The sequence below is a fragment of the Synchiropus splendidus genome, chromosome 15, assembly GCF_027744825.2.
Source record: "Synchiropus splendidus isolate RoL2022-P1 chromosome 15, RoL_Sspl_1.0, whole genome shotgun sequence".
In the NCBI taxonomy this organism is placed as follows: Eukaryota; Metazoa; Chordata; class Actinopteri; order Syngnathiformes; family Callionymidae; genus Synchiropus; species Synchiropus splendidus.
In genome coordinates, this window is record NC_071348.1 from 8,392,295 (window position 1) to 8,411,056 (window position 18,762).

General features: G+C 45.2%; 1 protein-coding gene across 2 annotated transcripts; it reads right to left on the reverse strand.

Annotated features, from left to right (window-relative positions):
• Positions 1-1,186: 1,186 nt before the first annotated feature.
• Positions 1,187-17,768, reverse strand: cenpe (centromere protein E). 2 transcript variants are annotated; one of them, XM_053887705.1, is made up of 55 exons: positions 17,602-17,768; positions 16,471-16,580; positions 16,304-16,393; positions 16,120-16,238; positions 15,935-16,054; positions 15,706-15,787; positions 15,571-15,638; positions 15,448-15,507; positions 15,309-15,360; positions 15,154-15,238; positions 14,948-15,077; positions 14,753-14,872; positions 14,526-14,678; positions 14,304-14,451; positions 14,052-14,148; positions 12,878-13,109; positions 12,731-12,787; positions 12,399-12,566; positions 12,255-12,329; positions 12,058-12,126; positions 11,840-11,971; positions 11,431-11,608; positions 11,213-11,358; positions 10,824-11,117; positions 10,553-10,702; positions 10,347-10,493; positions 10,044-10,259; positions 9,535-9,609; positions 9,347-9,463; positions 9,118-9,270; positions 8,786-9,013; positions 8,490-8,573; positions 8,309-8,404; positions 8,010-8,228; positions 7,823-7,906; positions 7,642-7,737; positions 7,343-7,561; positions 7,156-7,239; positions 6,975-7,070; positions 6,676-6,894; positions 6,467-6,616; positions 5,803-6,012; positions 5,541-5,624; positions 5,270-5,332; positions 4,664-4,732; positions 4,421-4,594; positions 4,135-4,344; positions 3,706-3,918; positions 3,394-3,597; positions 2,895-3,062; positions 2,710-2,810; positions 2,542-2,639; positions 2,341-2,476; positions 1,943-2,262; positions 1,187-1,326 (listed from the first exon to the last, which is right to left on the reverse strand). In XM_053887705.1, exons 1-55 carry the CDS (start codon positions 17,655-17,657, stop codon positions 1,247-1,249), a joined length of 7,404 nt encoding a protein of 2,467 aa, XP_053743680.1. In that variant the 5' UTR covers positions 17,658-17,768; the 3' UTR covers positions 1,187-1,246. The 2 variants fall into 2 exon arrangements, with proteins under 2 accessions (XP_053743680.1, XP_053743681.1); XM_053887706.1 differs by lacking the exons at positions 7,343-7,561; positions 7,642-7,737; positions 7,823-7,906; ... (1 more) ...; positions 8,309-8,404; positions 8,490-8,573.
• Positions 17,769-18,762: the final 994 nt, after the last annotated feature.

Genomic DNA, 18,762 nt, shown 5'->3' on the forward strand with positions numbered 1-18,762 from the left:
GACTGAGGTCACAGTCCTGTATGCGTATACATATGAATTTAAATATTAATACTGGATAATGGCTTTCCCAACCTGTGACGTAACTCTACCTACTTTTGTAAGAGTCCGTGGATGAAAAGTGATCATCAGTGGATGTTGATTTTTTATTTAATTGCTATGTATATTTTTATTACTATTTTACTTTGACCTTTTTTGACCCAGTGAAATGGAGATGGCAGGAACAGTTTGCAGCAGTTGCCTAAACATAAACATTTAGTCCAAATAGCCAGGAAAAAAACAGTCTATACCAATAGCAACAATAACAGTAATAATTATCGTGTAATAACAAAGTTATGTTTTTTTTTCTTCAGTAGGAAATGAAGACTCTATATCTTTTATGTCCTTCTAAATTAAGAATAAGAAGTAAAGCCAATAATAATAAAAAAAAACTAAGAAGAAAAAGAAGAAAAGGAAGAAGAATTGTATCAAAATAAATATTTTTCAAAAATATTTAGAAAATGAAAAAAACCTCACTGCAGGAGAGATAGAATCAACAAGTACTGTTAGAAAAATTTGAACCATTTTTACCTAAAAAGTACCTGAAATCACTGAGGGAAAGTGATCTACTTATGATGACAGACCAAACACAAAACAAGGCTACCATGTAGAAACAAGTGAGCAAGCTGTCCCAAACTTTCTGAGAAAGACGCTGCAGTCAGGAGACACAGCACACTGAGATTGAGTGAGCAGTTCTCAAAAATCCCCCAGATCAAATATGAATGTTGAATTTTGATGGTATTGTTTTAACCTCAGAGCAGGCAGTGCAGCAGAGCAATATGATGAGCTCAGCTTTGTTGTCAGATCAGAAGACTTTTATTGGATTACTGACGGACGTCTTATGCTTCAATTTTCTCTGCTGGTCAGAGATTATTGTTTAATCCTTTTTTTTTTTTTTTTTTTTTTGGGTCTGGATAGAATTTTTAAAAAAGGGAGCGTCAGCATGAGAGCCGAAGCTGCCTCTACGCCGGTGCATGATTTCTCGTGTGAAAATATTTTCAGCAGCGTCAGATTTGAAGTGATGCCTTCAGGTTCAGGTCAGTAAGGTGACTAAAAAACTGAAGGTCACAAGTCAGCTTTCTAAAATTAATGGCAGATGCCGTCACGGTCATGATAAACAAAGCGGAGACATCAGTTCTTTGAATAATGCATTTATTGGAACTTCATTAAACACAACGAACAAATAACTCAAGAAACACAGATGCTGCTATTACTGCGTCTTACAAAGGTCCTCCTGCTTGGGGGACTGAGGCCACCACTCCTCCTTCCCGTCAGTTTGGGACTGCAGGTCTGCAACAGAATCAAACTGCAGTCAAAAAGTGCAGGATGGACACGGCAAGCAACGGTCAAAGGTCAGGGTAGTCGGCGTGATGCTAATGTAGCAACTGACGACAAAGTTTGTGGGTGTGCAAATTCAGTGCAGGGACAAGGGTCACAATACCGGTTTCACACGGCCCCTCCAAGACCTAGAATGTTGGCGGTGCACTCCAGGGCCAGTGGGAATAAAAGGCAACTGCTTTCAGAATCAATTGTCCTTTTTAGCGATTCACCCAGAATAAAACACATCCAATTGATGTTCTCACCCAGTACATTTCCCTTTTAACTCGATGCAGCATCCTCCTTCTAAAAGCTTTCCCTCCTAATATGTCACCACCTCATGCTGTGCCTTTGAGTCACTGTGAGAGCTTCAAACATGTCATGCATTTTGACCTGCATGCACTGGCTCAGGGACCAGGTGAGTGAGAACACACACGTGAAACCCAGCACCACCGCAGTTAAAACAGTTACCTGACTGCGGGTCTTTCCTGTCAGGATTATCAGAGATCCCTGAGCGGCACAAACGGGTCAACAGCGACTCATGAGAAACGGGGAGCACACAGAGAGAGCGGGGAGGGGGAGTTCTCACCTGGGATGTCTCCAAGCCCCGAGTTATCAAAAAAGCGCTTGGGGTGGGCTCTGGACGGCAGCCCAGAGAAGGGATTGCTCAGGGGCGAGGTGATCACAGCAGTCCTCGGGGAGCTGGCCAGCTTCTTTGGAGAGTCCAGAAGCTTATTGGGGCTCAGATTGAGCTTCTTGGGTGAGTTCAGTACTGAGTTGAAGGTGTCAGGCAGCGCCCTCTTGGTGGGAGTTAGAGGTCCCTGTGAGGAGGGTTTGTCCACCTTTGTCTTCAGCTTCAAGGCCCGACCCTTCCACTTGGAGACTTCTGCAGTCTGGTTGGAGAGCGAGCTGGTGGAGGAGGGAGAGAACAACAGTGAGGGAAAGCGTGGGACCAGAAGAGATGCTCATTGCCGAGTCGCGTTTAACCTCTCCAGCTCTGTGATCCGACACTTGAGCCGCTTCACTTCCTCTTGCAGCTTGACCTTGTCTGTCTGGATGCTGCTCGTGAACACGGCTCCTCTGGGGTTCACGAGTCTGGCATGGAGGTCTTTACCCTGCTGGACTGAGGCCAGACACCAGCGCTGGTTAGTTGAAAAGCAGATTGAAAGAAGACTTTTACAAACGTACAGGAGTCTTCTCCCTCCTGGTGAGACTGCCTGAGAGTTTCCCTTAGTTTCCTCAGAGACGCTTCTTTAGTGCTCAGCACGGTGGTCATTCTCTGGAGCCTGGATGAAACGCCAGTCAGACCTGACAAAACTGCATCAACTAGTGAGGAAGGCGGCGAGTAAAACCCACTGGAGTTGGTGTTTATCAGAGGCTGCGCTCATCTCCATCTCCAGCTTCAACACCTTATTCCGGAGGTCCTGCAGCTCAGCGGCGCTCGGGTCAGCGTTTTCCTGCAGGTATACACAGGTATACAAACAAATGAAAACAATGAACCTGCGGGAAAAGTCACGGACAAAGAAAGGGAAGGAACCGACCTCAGACTCCCTCAACTTGCTCTTGAGGTTCTGAATCATGTGCTCCTTCTCCTCTGTGAGAGCTCGACTGTCCTGCAGCTCTGTCTGCAGCAGCTGTGTGGCCTGTTTATGGTTGGACAACCGGTCGCTGGCTTGGATCTGCATGTCATCCACCTCTTTACCGAGAGCCTGAGGAGATTGGAAATGACTGCCAATGCCAAGAAAGTGTCTGAGAGCAACACAAGCACACAGGTTTCTGCAGCAAAGGGAGGATCCAGCCGTGCCCTGTGTCTGTCATAGCTATTGCCAGTGTCGTATAAAGGGACTTCCTGCTGCCTGACGGATACTTTAGTCCACCTCAGCTCCTTCAGGGGCTTCAAGGTGATGCCTTTCATAGGGACACCACTCAGCTGCTCCTTCTTAGCATCCGCGAGTTTCCCCAGCATGAAGGCAGCAGCTCAAAACCAATGAGAGGATTTTCACTCCACACCTCTTAGACACAGCAGGAGCCAGAACCCACCTTGATTCTCTCCTGTGCTTCCTGAAGCGACAGAACAAGCTGACGATTGTCCTTCAGCAGTGACACCTCTGTTTTCAGCTCTGCTCCTCCGAGAGCCTCCTGCAGAGTGAAACGCTTGCTCCTCTCCTCTTTCAGCCGGGCCTCTCCTTGATCGATCAGCTTCCTCATCTTGTTGCGCTCTGTTGTCAACTCTTCTAGGAGGTCCTACACATGTCAGGTGCATGCATGAAGTCAGTCCTTGAATTATCCATCTACAGATGCGTTAAATGCTCATGGGAATTGCTGAGGAATTCAAATGACTGGATCACCAACCTTTAGCATCACCTTGGTGCGCTCAGTCACCTCGGTTCTGCGCTGCATCTCGCAGTCCAGTATGTGCTCCAGTGCAACAGGTTCAGGGACCTTGTTTGTGCATGGATCCCTCAGCTCCTTCTTGTACTGCTCCCTCTCACCGTTCTCAGCCGTCACCAGAGTGGTGTGGGATGACAAATGAACCCACAGCCTCTCTAGAAGGATTCTAATAGTCTGCAACCGACAAAGTAGAAGAGCTCTTTGAAGCAAAATCAAACTCAAAACTGAGTAGCCAAAAGGCATTTTCGGAATCTCAAAAGTCCTCCCAGCTCGGTCAACGATGATGGAGAATTTTGACCGAACAACATTGCAGTTAAAGAGTCGGAAAGTCAGTTCTCAACTCTCGTTGCTAAGCAGCTTATCAATGAAGAGTCCATCTGGTCTGTTTACCTGCATGTGGGAGAGTCTGTTGTCCACAGTCACGGCGAGTCTCCGCTCCCATACGGCACTCAAGTCTTCCACTTTCACAGAGAAGCTTGGCGCCTGTGCCCGGCACATCAGCACATCCTGCAGCCGCTGCTCTTCAAAAACAGCCAAGTCGTTCAGCAAAAGCGCTTCCAATTGGTGCCTGTACCTCTTGGCACACATGTAAATGTTTTCCTGATGACGGCACAAGCACAGTACATTTTCACCATTACAACTGAGATACCGACAGGCATAAGGTTTGTTCACGTACAATAATGTGGTCTGTGTTGCGTAGGGTCTTCTGTCCAAGGTCCATGGCAATGATGTAGCTTTTAGGTACATGGGGTAATTCAGAGGGCTCCAAGATCCATTCCACTCTTCGATCCACAAGTGCAGAACTTTTACAACAGCCATCGTTGAACCGCTGGAACTCTGCAAAAAGCTCCTGTAATTACATCAGCAGAAGCTTCAGCTATGGAGAACTGGGGTCAGACAGGTTCAATGCAAGTGTTACCTGGAGTTGCGCAGTGGAATTGTGCAGGCGCACTGATGCCTTGTCCACGGTGGGAGCTTCAGGGAGTGACTGCAGCAAGGAACACCAACGTTCATTTGGAAATATTTCTTGAAGCAAACATTTTTTTGTATACAAAGACTATTTTATCCTCAATGAGTCGAAGGGCTTGACTACATGCCACTGCAACACTAATGATATCAAAAATGGAAAACAGAACGTTTCAGTATCTCATCATATCGCCGATTTTCACGGTCCACTTTTCTTTAAGTGATGCATTTGATACAGCTCACTGTCATACAGTGAAGCTGGAATACTGCATTTGTGTAAACACTTTGAAAATGTGTCAGTTATTCAACTGAATTTTATTATTTTGTTTTCCTGCGATGGATAAGACAAATTCCCAAGCGGTTTTAGCTGAAGTGGGTAGGACTGAGCAGCCTGGTGGTCTCACTTTCAATAACTGAGTGAGACTCAGGTTAAACATGTGACGCAACAAAACCAACCTAGCCGGATTGAAACCAGATTGCCAACTCATTTTCTAATGTGATAAACCTTCGACAAAATTGCGCCGCAGTCCAAGTCTGCAACACAAAGTCTTTCACAAACCTGTTGCGAGGTCCCGGCTTCTGCCACTTCTCGACACCTCAACTCTTCTTTTAGCAGCTGCACCTGGAAACATTACAAGGAAGTATGTTTAAATTCATAATTTCACACAGGATTAAGCACCGACACACAGACGCCAACTTGACACAAGAGTGTCGACTCAACACTCTTGTGATCTGTGGTTTAAAACTTGATATTGTAGCTCTAGAAGAATTGTATGTTTCAATAAATATAAATCGAAAAACAAGGAGCTTCGATGGCTGAAAAAACTTACCTCATGTTGCAGCCTGTTTTCTGCTTCCTCGCTCTCAACCTTCTGCTGCTCCAGTGTACACAACTTCTGCTGGATGCCAGAAAGCTGCAACATTGTAAATGCCAGTATTTATCAAGTTATATTGAGTTAGTCTTTTCAAGAAAAGCAGCACTGAGCCACACTGATAACTAGAAAAGAAACTGAAGCTCATATCATCTCAGTACAGTCAATGATCCTCTCACACAAACAAACAAGGACGCAACACACTTTCAAATGACTTTACCATGTGAAGTGTCTCCTCCTTTTCCACTGCCAGCATCATCTTCTCCTGTCCCAGCTGGTCCACATGGTTCTGGAGGTGATCCTTCTCCTCGGTCAGTGAAATCAGTCGGCTATGCAGCTCTTCTGTCTCCTCTCTGCGAGTCTGAATTTCACGCAGGAGAAAATCTTTCTCATCCGCCACCACTCGCAGTTGTTCGGATAAAGTATCGATCTGTGAGACAGACGTTGGGCATCATCAACATTTTGACAAAGAATCTTGTCTGTAGGCCTACATTGCTGATCCACGTTAATAAACACAAGTGGTGCCTGCCATCTTAGCAAGTGCACTCCCATTTACTACACTGGCTATTTATGATTAATTCCATGGTGTCTGCGGATGATAAAGTCATTTGTAATCACATCACAAACCGGGATTTGAGTGAAATGATGGAGGAGGAGGAGGATGAGACTTGTGACGCTGCAAGGGCAGATAGGTTAAGAGTGAGTAGGGATGAGGGATGAAGAGGCTCACTTGTTGCAGCAACCCTCGCAGTAAATGCTGAGTGAAGATTGTTAAAACACATTTGTAATTTTTACATTTTTCAGTATCGACTATTACACAAAAGATATTATCGGCTGAAATGTATTCAGCATCGCACAGCTGTGTGTCAGGTTGTGTCACAAACCTGTGATCGATGTGTCGATCCTGTGGCAGTCAGAGTCTCGTGCTGCAGGGCCTTGGCTTCCTCTCTGAGAGTCTGGCAGTGATGCTCCTTCTCCAAAAGCAGATCTTCCTTCTCTGCCACATCTCTTAATTTCTCGGCCAAAGTCTTTACCTGGAATGAAGATATGAATAGTTTGTACTTCAGACACAGATGACTGACTGGACTCGAACCTCAGCTTGCAGAGCTGCAGTGGTCTCCTCCAGTTCATCCCTGAGCTGTCTCTTCTCTTGTCTCAGGGTCTCCAGAGTCTCCAGCAGCTGATCTCGTTCCTCAGTCACAGCAACCACTCTTCTCTGGATCATCTCCATCTCCTCCGAGTTGTCTTCCTCCATCACCACTCTGTCTCTCTCGGCTTCAGCGACCTCTAGTTTGTCTCTCAGTGTCTGGATCTTTAGGGAAAAAAGCTGCATCACACAAAAGGCACAAGCAGTACCAGCAAAGAACCGTGACTGGATGAGAAATGAATCACCTGTTGCTCTAAAGTGCACACTTGTGTAGTCATGGTTCGTTCCTGGCTGAGCAGCTCCTCTTGGACAGACGCCAGAAGCTCCTGCGTTCTAGAGGCCTGGACACAAATGTGGATGCAGCCAGATTCATAAAATATGGAAAGCTGACATGAAGTAACATCCACCAGAAAGTAAAATAGTTACCTCACTAGCACTCTTCTGCAGATTGTCCTCCAGCTGTGTCTTCTGTTCAGTGAGATTCTGGAGAGACACCTTCAGCTCTGACACCTGTTCACAACAGATTTACAATGAAATAAAACAAGACACCATCACAAAATGAATGTCAAATGCTTGTGTTTGATCAGACACAGATGACTGACTGGACTCGAACCTCAGCTTGCAGAGCTGCAGTGGTCTCCTCCAGTTCATCCCTGAGCTGTCTCTTCTCTTGTCTCAGGGTCTCCAGAGTCTCCAGCAGCTGATCTCGTTCCTCAGTCACAGCAACCACTCTTCTCTGGATCATCTCCATCTCCTCCGAGTTGTCTTCCTCCATCACCACTCTGTCTCTCTCGGCTTCAGCGACCTCTAGTTCGTCTCTCAGTGTCTGGATCTTCAGGGAAAAGAGCCGCATCACACAAAAGGCACAAGCAGCACCAGCAAAGAACCGTGACTGGATGAGAAATGAATCACCTGTCGCTCTAAAGTGCACACTTGTGTAGTCATGGTTCGTTCCTGGCTGAGCAGCTCCTCTTGGACAGACGTCAGATGCTCCTGCGTTCTAGAGGCCTGGACACAGATGTGGATGCAGCCAGATTCATAAAATATGGAAAGCTGACATGAAGTAACATCCACCAGAAAGTAAAATAGTTACCTCACTCGTGCTCTTCTGCAGATTGTCCTCCAGCTTTGTCTTCTGTTCAGTGAGATTCTGGAGAGACACCTTCAGCTCTGTCACCTGTTCACAACAGATTTACAATGAAATAAAACAAGACACCATCACGAAATGAATGTCAAACCCTTGTGTTTGATCAGACACAGATGACTGACTGGACTCGAACCTCAGCTTGCAGAGCTGCAGTGGTCTCCTCCAGTTCATCCCTGAGCTGTCTCTTCTCTTGTCTCAGGGTCTCCAGAGTCTCCAGCAGCTGATCTCGTTCCTCAGTCACATCAACCACTCTTCTCTGGATCATCTCCATCTCCTCCGAGTTGTCTTCCTCCATCACCATTCTGTCTCTCTCGGCTTCAGCGACCTCTAGTTTGTCTCTCAGTGTCTGGATCTTCAGGGAAAAGAGCCGCATCACACAAAAGGCACAAGCAGCACCAGCAAAGAACCGTGACTGGATGAGAAATGAATCACCTGTCGCTCTAAAGTGCACACTTGTGTAGTCATGGTTCGTTCCTGGCTGAGCAGCTCCTCTTGGACAGACGTCAGATGCTCCTGCGTTCTAGAGGCCTGGACACAGATGTGGATGCAGCCAGATTCATAAAATATGGAAAGCTGACATGAAGTAACATCCACCAGAAAGTAAAATAGTTACCTCACTCGTGCTCTTCTGCAGATTGTCCTCCAGCTTTGTCTTCTGTTCAGTGAGATTCTGGAGAGACACCTTCAGCTCTGTCACCTGTTCACAACAGATTTACAATGAAATAAAACAAGACACCATCACAAAATGAAGAAACTTAAGTACAATCCTGCACTAACTCTTAGGTAAACCCAAAAACAAAGATGTATAAAAACAGAATCTAAATACTAAGCAAGACAATGCGTCTCGTTTCAGTGACTATAAGAAAAGAGAAAGAAGGGTTGCCACTCATGTTGCTCTTGTAATCGTACCTCCAGTTGATATCCTGCCATAGTCTCCTCAAGTTCTTCAGCGAGCTGCCTCTTCTCCTGTTTCAGACCCTCCAGACTCTCCAGCAGCTGCTCTCTCTCCACAGCCAGGGACGCAAGCCTGTTCTGGAGGTTCTCGTTCTCCTCTCTGTGAGCCTCAACGGTCCCTCCCACTTGCATGGAGTCTCTCTCAGCTCTCACATGTTCCAACTCCGCTGACAAGGACTGGACCTGTATGCCACAACAGGAGGCGTTTACAGTTTATGAAAAATAATAAAAATAAATGTGTAGTCATGCATGTATGCATATTAAGGAGATTGAAAAAGGAGCATTGCCTGTTGGTGGAGTTCCATTAGGTTGTCTGTGTTCTCCTGAGAAACATGTCTACTCTCCAGTTCAGTCTTCTCGGCTCTCAGCCGGTTGAGCTCCTCCTCCAAGCCTCTGACGTTCTCTTGAGCCAGGCTGGCTTGGGCCGCGTTCTGAGTCACCTGCGAGACAAACAAGATATCCTATTGCTTTCAAAGGGCCAATACAAAACAGAGTGCACCATGCTCAGTTACGCACCTGCTGATCCAACTGTGCTCTCCTCTCTTCTGCCAACCTCTCCAACTCACTATTCTTTTCAATCTGCTCTGCAAGCTGCTCTTGCACCGACTGAAGAAGTCTTTGATTCTCAGAAGCCTATGAAGAAATGAATCGTCACAAAAACTATGTGTGCAAGAAGCTCGCGCCTGAATCAGTTTGACCCAAACCTTCTCTATTTGGTTTCGCAGTTCAGTTTCCAGCTGGCTCTTCTCCTCACTGACCACAGAAGGCATCATTGCCATCTGAGGAGTAAACCATGCATCAGTTCATGCTCATTTAACAAACAAATCAAGGACAGAATCACAACTTCAACTGTTCAAGCACCTCCGGTCTATACAGACCTGATAAAGATGAGAATCACAGTAGGGATAAATATTACCCTCTACTTTTTCATGGGTTGTTAACAGGCTTTTAGCAAGGGGAGCGTCATGAAACATGAAAAAAAAATGGACGGCTGATTCTCGCCATATACCGGTGTCATTTGGCGGCCAAGCTGTGGTCAAGAATCGGGCGTCCATTTTTTCATGATTTGCAGACACCCTCCTAGCTGAAAGCCTGGTTGTTAAACACACCTTCTTTGCAGATCATTTCACTTCAAATGTAGATAGGACCTGTGCTAAACTTCCAGTACCATTTGTCCTGTGCTAGTCAAGTTAGTTTAAATGGACCAGGATACCTTTTCAATTGTCTCCTCCAGTTCTTCTCTCAGCTGTCTCTTCTCCTGTCGAAGACACTCCAGAGACTCCAGGAGCTGCTCCTTCTCCTCGGTCACTGAAGCGTGTCTGTTCATCAGCGACACCATTTCCTCTCTGACAGCCTCGGCCGACTGATCACGCAGCAGACTCTCTCTCTCAGCTTGAACCTGGTCCAGCTCTTCCTGCAGTGCCTTCACCTAGCAAAGAAAAAAAGAAAAAAACAATTGGCATTTTAAAAAGCTTGGGACAAAAATCGGGGCTCAGAGTGCAAAATAAGGACCAACCTGTGAGACGAGTTGTTGATGCTGCGCACTCATTTCTGCATCCCGTCCAGCAGTCTGTGTCAGTGCCGCCTGCAGCTGCTTGATATTCTCCTTCTGTGCACTAATGGTGTCAAGGGCCACGCGGAGCTCGCCCTGATTCTCAATCATCTGTGACATGATCAGAACATTTTAAACCACGATCTGGCTATAAACCTAACAAGACTGACCATCTCAACATTCTCCTGCATGTCCATCTTGAGCTGGTCTCGCTCTTCAGTGAGCGCTGCGACTGTGGAAAGCAGTTGATCTTTTTCCTCAGAGGAGCATTCACTTCCATCGTTCCCTCTCTGGAGAAGCTCCTCTGTGAGATGCTCGATCTGGTTCACACAGAGTCATTGTCATTGGTCAGACTGCAGTAGTTTTATAGAAATACAGGTGTATTTTAACGTGATCTCTGTTATCATCTTTTCCCCACAGAAATATTCAGTTTTCACCCACCTTCACATTCATCTCTGCAATAGTTGTGAGTTGCAGATTCTTCTCAGCGTCTGACCTCACAAGGTTTGCATTGAGACTTTCTAGCTGCTGAACTGTTTCTGCGTGTTGCTGGATCAAGTCCTGCTCCCTCTGTTCAGTCACGCTTCGCTCTTCTTCAGCCTTCAAGAGGCTTTCCTGAGCAACATCCAGGCCACTTTGAATGCGCTCATTCACCTCTCGGCTGGTGACTTGCTCAGCCAGCAGTGCATCTCTTTGAGCTTCAACTCCACACAGCTTTTCATTCAGCTCATGAAGCTGAGAAGGGAGATGAATGGGTTCAATCATTTTACTGCTGTTGTTTAAAGCTGTTTGTACTGGTCACTCAAATGTTTTGAATCTGCTGAACACACCTCCTTCATCAGTGCATCAACTTTTGCCGGAAGCTCCCCAAGCTGCTCGAGCTGAGCTCGGAGGGTTAACTCAGCTTCCTGAGAAGCTGCCAGCTCTTTACGCAGGCTCCTCACCGTCCTCTCCAGCTCCACGCTGTCCATCAAATCTAAAAGCAGGACATCAAATAATCACATCTTCTAAAAGAATCCAGATTTCAAGGTTTTTTTTTTTTACTTACTTCTGGGAACTTTGCCGTCCAATAAAGTGCTGAGCTTGCTGTTTTCGTCAAAGGCAACGTTGAGCTCTTTTTGGAGATCAGTCTGCATCTTTTTGTAGCGGGACTTCTCTGCATCTAGCTGGCTGCGTAGACTAGTCACCTCTGCCTGCATTTTCTCATGATCAGCAGACAGTGTCACCTTTATTAAAAAAAAAACAAAAAAACCTTAACTATTCTTCTTACCAGCCTCTGAGAAATTGTGTTCTCCGCCTGCAGCAGCATGTCACACACAATAATTTCACAGCTTCAGACTTCCTTAACATACATTACATATATTAATGAAAATATTCAGAGTAATATTTTCAAATATCGTTCCAGAAAAGAGAGTGATGAGGAGAACAATAGATGGATGTTTGCCCCTCTGACTGACCTTCATCTCTTCCAGTGTGGTGTTACGACTGCGCAGCATAGCCCACTCTTTCTTGGCATCTCTGCTGAGTCCCTCTGCATCGTCCAGGGAGCGGCGAAGATTAACCACCTCTTGCACCAAGTCCTTATCATTCTAGGAAGAAACCACACAGAATTATAAAGTATCTATGCAGCAGTACTTCTACTACAGAATGGCAATAGATATTTCAGGAAACTCACCATGCCCTCTAGATCATGCACCAACTCTGTTTTCCTCTTGAGCTCTTCACATAAAGCCCCATATTTTTGCTAAATAGGAGAAGATGATGTCAATGGATGTCTAATTTAAACCAGCAACTCATCGACATCACTATGAAAATATAAAATACGCAACAACTAAGATGGCTGCCACAACACACCATCCTGATCAGTCTCACCTTGAGCTCCAAGTGTTGGCGTTCACTTGACTCTGCGGCCGCCTTCAGCAGGGATATTTCGCTGTGCAATTCATCCTGCCAATGTGAGACAAGTGCACACAATGAAGCACGTTTCCACGAGACCTTTACAGGGGGTTAACCGACCTGGTGCTCTTTCCTTGCTTGGTCCTCCAGAGCTTCAAACTCGTCCAATTCATTCTTGTCTTTCAGCTGCTGTGAAAGAGCAGCGTTCTCCCTCTCCAGACTTTCGGTTTGCTCTGCAAACATGGCCAGCTCCTGCTTGACGTAGTCCAGCTCAGTGACAACGGTGTCCTTGAAACAGCGACATATTTCAGACAGAGTTTAGATTCAAGTTCCTTAGTGAGCCTGTGCTTTAAAGAGCTTTAAAAAAGCCTGTGCTTTTTTTTCAAAATATGTAAAGAAAATCCATAAAAATAGTGATTGAAACAAATGAATATACATGTATGGAATCAAACCTTCTCTGAAGCCAGGCTCTCACAAATCTGGAGTGTCTCAGCAAATTCTTTTCTTGTCTGGGAAGAACAAAGTGGTGTAGAGCGTCAGACCAGTGCAGTCAAGCATGCATGCCTATGACCCTGAAATACATTTTTAAGATCCGACACCTGTTGATCAGCTTCCATCTGATGGTCCAGACGACATTCTAGCTCCGTGACTTTTAACTCCAACATTTCCATCTTCTCCACCGCCTCCTGCTTCTGTTGCACCTCGCTTCTGGCTTGTTGCTCTAGCATGGCTGCCTTCTGCTCCCACTCCTGCAGTTTATTCAGAGACTCTTGCTTCTCTTGTTCCTGTGTTCGCAGCTGCATCTCCAGCTCGGCCACTCGGCCGTCAAGCCTGAAGAAGAAATGGAAAGCAACATTCATTAAAACAACCTCTCCCTAATAAAATATGATTATTACCAGTGGGCTTTAAATTATGGTCAGTGACTGAGACAAATATAATGATACACTGATCCATGCTGGATAATGCAGCAGAACAAATACCTTTCACTGGGGATGGGCGATAACTTATCGTACACGATTCACGATCCTAGTTTTAAACTTATTTTTAACAGAGGGAAGCTTTGATAATGACACTGGTCCACTCTGAGTCTCTGGATCCCTGTTTGTTTTATTAGATGGAGTGGTCCTCATAGGTTCTCTGACGCGGTCGTCTGCCTTGGTTCACATCAACACATGCAGGTCTCCTGCTGCGCTGGCGCCTTGGCGAAACACCGTGGTGAAAATAGTTGGATAATGGACAGACCTCCGCTCCGGTATTGGCGGCGCCGTCCACTTCTGTGTCCCCGATTAGGGTTCAGTGATTGCGGACACACTCTCACAGGCAGCACCAATGCTATGAGCCGGCAGTTAGGGACCATCAACAAATTCTAGCGCTCAAAGTATTAGTGAACTCTTCAATAAGGCAATGGAAAACCACCATATTAGGAGAGAGAATTGCGAAAAGGTTTTTCATCACACAAGGCAAGGGACTGACAGTTTGTATGATGTGACTAAATGATAAAGCTGGTCGAGCAGTCTGTCAGACACCAGTGGCTTCTACTGGAGGCGTGAAACATTGAGTTTCTCATCTCTACACTTGGTTAACCATTATATTTAAACATAAACAAATAATGATGTTGGAGACAAACTCCACCAATAACGTTAATCATAAAACAGTTTCAAGAGAGACTGTAGTGTCCAACACATGGACTAGAATGAAAATGTATTCATCGTGATAACTATCGTCATTGCCGAAATGACGCCATTTACCGCGATAACTTTCGCCCATCCCTACCTTTCACCATAGCTTCGGATGGTTATAGCGGTGGAGCTCATGTCCAAATCGTCTGGCGGATCATCGGGGATCCCCCAACGAGAATCAAACTCGTCTTCTGTCAATGAGTCAGAGTAGAAAATACCATGAATAACCCCTATGTCATGAACACAGACCCCAACATAACCAATGCACTTTGAAACTAAAGAATAGCTAGAAATAACTTGAATCTATTACAATTGTCAGATTCAATCATGTAGCTGTGTATCTTACCATCAGCCTCCATCAAAGCAGAACAGCTAGCTTCGCTCTTAAGATTTGTAGTATCAATGAAACTGTGCTCAGTTGGACTTCCATCAGAGGAGCCTGGCACACACAGCTTCAGCATCTTCCCGCCCCACGTGACCCTCCGTCTAGGGATCTACCGACAGGATCAGAATAGTTTAGTGCCATAATAGAGGAAACAAATCTCAAAGTTAGATTTGTTTCAGTCACCCTGTTGACAGCAATAGAGGTGGAGCTTGTGACGAGCAGCTTGGTGAGGTTCTTGATCTTGTCCTGCTGCTCTCTCTGAAGCTGATCTTTCTCCTGCAGCAGCTGAGAGAGCAACTGCTTCTCTGTCGCGGTAGTATGCGTGACCGTAGAAACCTGCAGCGAGACAGACGCAACGAGATCAACATGAAGTCCAATGTGCACCCGTCCAAAACGTGAACGATTCGTGCCTCGTGCAGTCTTTTCTTGAGGTCAGCAATTTCATTTCGATAACGCTTCAGCAGAGCGCCATCATCAGACACTTCAGTCACGTGAGGGTCGTTCTTCATTTTCTTGGCAGCACTTGCAAACTGAAAACAAGAAGGTGACACATTTTACACCAACTACCAAGTCACTCTTGAGTGAAATGAGCCTATGTCACGCACCTGCAAGGTTCCCAGAGTTTCATCGAGAGCCACTGGAGTGATGGTGCAGATGATAACGGTTTTGGCATTGCCACCAAGAGAGTTCTGTAGGATCCGAGTGAGTTTGCTGTCTCTGTAGTTTGTGAAGCCCCTGAAAACACAACATACACTTTCATGCAGTGCAGTTACCAACAAACACAAGGGAATGTAAAGCACAAATAACCCACTTCTGATTTTCTGCCAACTTCTTGATCACCTGGCCAAGTGTGAACAGACTGAGATTGATATTGCAACCTTCTTTAAAACGTGTGCCTGAAAGAGAGACATGAATGTGCAACTCTTGCAAACTCCAATTTGAATCAGAGATTTTAAAGAATCCAACCTTCAGCTCCAGTTTGGCTTGCTCTCTCGGATCCTGCTAGATCAACTAAATTCTAGTTGAAAGAGAACGGCATTTACAAGTTAACCACACAAAACAAAAGCCAAGAAAAGGAAAAATTCAGATTATTAAAAAGCCCTACCAAGTGGGACACAATGATAGCACCATCTGAATTTTCACTCCTCTCACGACTCTCCAAGATCTAGAGAAAGCGGTCGTCAGAATGTTTTATTTTCATGGTTAAAACCGTAGTTGCGACTCTTACCATTCGGAAGATTGTGTGAGATCGGCTACTCCGTTGGTTCATTTTAGTCTTTTCGTAGTGTCGGCTCTCTACAGACAGAATCCCACAGAAATTATAATCAATACAGTCATGCTGATAAACAGATCCTCAACTCACTTTCTCCTTTGCGGATCCATGCCAGTGCTTGTGCAGGAGATGTCACCAGCTCCTCTGTCAGATCTGCTACGTAGATGGTTTTCTGCACAGGTCATTCAAAAGCATGTGAAATTACGCAGCTCTCCCGACCACATCAGCCAAAAATGTGACATCCATACCATAAAAAACAACAAATATATAATGGAGAAGTAAGTAGATCCCAAAATTTGGATTCATCAACCCAACTTACGTTGATGGCCTCTCTGACTTCCAGAGGTTTACGTTTCCATCCGTCAACAAGGAGATCGTTTACAGTCTCGTTGTAAATCTCCATGTAGGACACTCGGAGAAGAAACTCCTTAGTGGGACACTGAAAGCCAAAACAGAATGGTTAGAAAACGTTCTGCAATACATACATCTATTACCCAGTCTTACATTGTGGATAGTTTGGAAGACATCTTCCACAGCCAGGGGAATGACTCCAGGACTATGGTCACTCCCCATCATGGTGAAAGTCTTCCCTGAGGACGTCTGTCCATAGGCAAATATGGTTCCTGTGTACCAAACAAACCATCAATACCATTCTCACAGCAGTGGCAACAGAAGATCAGAATCTCACCATTGTATCCTTCGACTGTTGAAACAACAAGAGGCTTGGCAAAGTCCTGGTACAACTGATTAGTTGTTTCTGCTGCACAAAATACTCTGTCTGTTTATAAGGAAGCAGAGTGTGTTTTAGCATCAAATATCTTTTTAATTGTTACAATCATGAAGTGTAAAACTCACCAAAACTAAAACTTTTGGTGCCATTGCCATCGTCAATTTGATGGATGGATTTTTCATCAGCTCGCCAGTACAACGGAACAGGATCTGCTCCCTCAGAGATACGTTGTTCTCTGGAGGAAAAAAAAAACAAAAACATTGATGAGTAACATTATACATTTCTACTTTGAGAGAGAGGCGTAATACACATTGTAGATACACAACAAACATGACAAAATAAATATCTACATAAAATCATTTAAAGCAAAAGTAAATAGATAAATGGTATACATAATAAATCATATAAATAGATAGATAATAAATAAATGATCGTCAATAAACAACGGTCATCTATCAGACAACCTGACAGCACTGGGCAGGACGGAGCATCCCAATCGCGCCGTCGTGCAGCGAGGGTGGATCTACCTGCCACTGAAAGTGTTGCCCAGTGCGGCTTGTCAGCCACTTGTATCCGCGATCTCACCCTTTCGGTCATTACTCAAAGCTCGTGACCATAGGTGAGGGTGGGAACGTAGATCGATCGGTAAATCCAGAGCTTCGTCTTGTGACTCAGCTCCATCTTCACCACAACGGTCCGATACAGCGACCGCATCACCGCTGCACCAACCCGTCTATCAATCTCACGCTCCCCTTTTCCCTCACTCGAGAACAAGACCCCGAGATACTTAAACTCCATCGCTTGGGGCAAGAACACTCCACCGACCCGGAGAGAGCAAACCACCTTATACCGGTCGAGAACCATGGCCTCAGACTTGGAGGCGCTGATCCTCATCCTGGCCGCTTCACACTCGGCTGTAAACCGACCCAGTGCATGCTGAAGGTCCCGGTCCGATGAGGCCAGCAGAACAACATCGTCCGCAAATAGCAGAGATGAAATTCTGTGGTTCCCGAACCGGATCCCCTCCGACCCCTGGCTACGCCTAGAAATCCTGTCCATAAAAGTAATGAACAGAACCGGTGACAAAGGGCAGCCCTGGCGGAGGCCGTTATAACCGTGAAACTGACATTGTTTTTAATCTCTCCTGTAACACACCCATGTGTAGCGCAATAAGCCATAGCTGGGTTTCTTCGGCTAACGGCGAGAGCAACTGTCAGAAACGGAGGTGTTGATGTAGCATTAGCTTCACAACTCACCTAGCGATGAGGGGACGGACCCGCACACAGACCTTCACTGCGGACTCTTCAGCCATTCTTCAAAACAATGAAAATGCAGTGGGCGATAGGGATATAAATCTCCTTCTCCTTTACTCTACTCGCTAAAACAGTCAGAACGCATCCCTCCAGCGCGAACACCTTTTGAATTTGTCAGTTCCCAACTGATTGGTTCTACGTCACCGAGGGGGCGGAAACTCAGCAGTGACTTTTGCCTCGAGCGCCCTCCTCCGTCTGGAGAAGGAACAAACCGATGGTCAAACCTTTTCAGACAATATCCTTTTATATACTGTAATCTCGTATTATGTGGGTCATATGTAAAGTCAGTCCCGATTTTAAATTCCATGATTTTAACAGCGCACTTACTTAAGAATTGCCAGCCAAATAAGAATATGTATTCACACCCACCTTTATAATAACATCATGCTGATGATGATAGTAATAGAAAGTATTAATGCAAAATACAAAAATGGTGGGTGCTCTGAGTGAATTCAATTTCATCCTGGAAATAATAACTGAGAGTTAAAATTGAACTGTTCATGAGACGGTGTCATTTTGCCTCCTCCTTTTTGTTAACTGCATTTTAGAACAGTACAGCATAAACTTCAGCAATCCAGAGTGATCAACTTATGATAAACAGATGATTAACTTGTACCTTGTCAAAATACCACAAGTAACTGTTCAACTCTTTCACTCTATTACGACACTTCATATCTGGGTCAGAGAACACGGTTCAATGGGTCTTGCGGAGGTTGAAAGTTTGTGGCTTTCGAATTGTCACATGGAATGCAACCAAACCAGTCTAGAAATGGCACGCTGATTTCACACAGGAAATGAGTGGGAAATGAGTGACTTGGCCAGTTACAGAAAAACCACAGGCACCTGACAGTTTCTAACCCAAAAGCTTCTTTCAGATTTTTCACTCTTTAGTACTTGCAATGAAATAGTGAAATAGACTGAACAAAAGAACAGTTTATGTGTTTGCTGTATCGGTTACTTTGTTTCCTTTTTTTTTTTTCATCTGGTGAATGCTGCATAATGCAGCAGAAAGCACTAAAGTCTGAAGTACAAACTGACCCTAATAGAAACAATTTAACAATGAGACAATAGCTCTCAAAATTGAATAACAGTTTCTGACGCTGT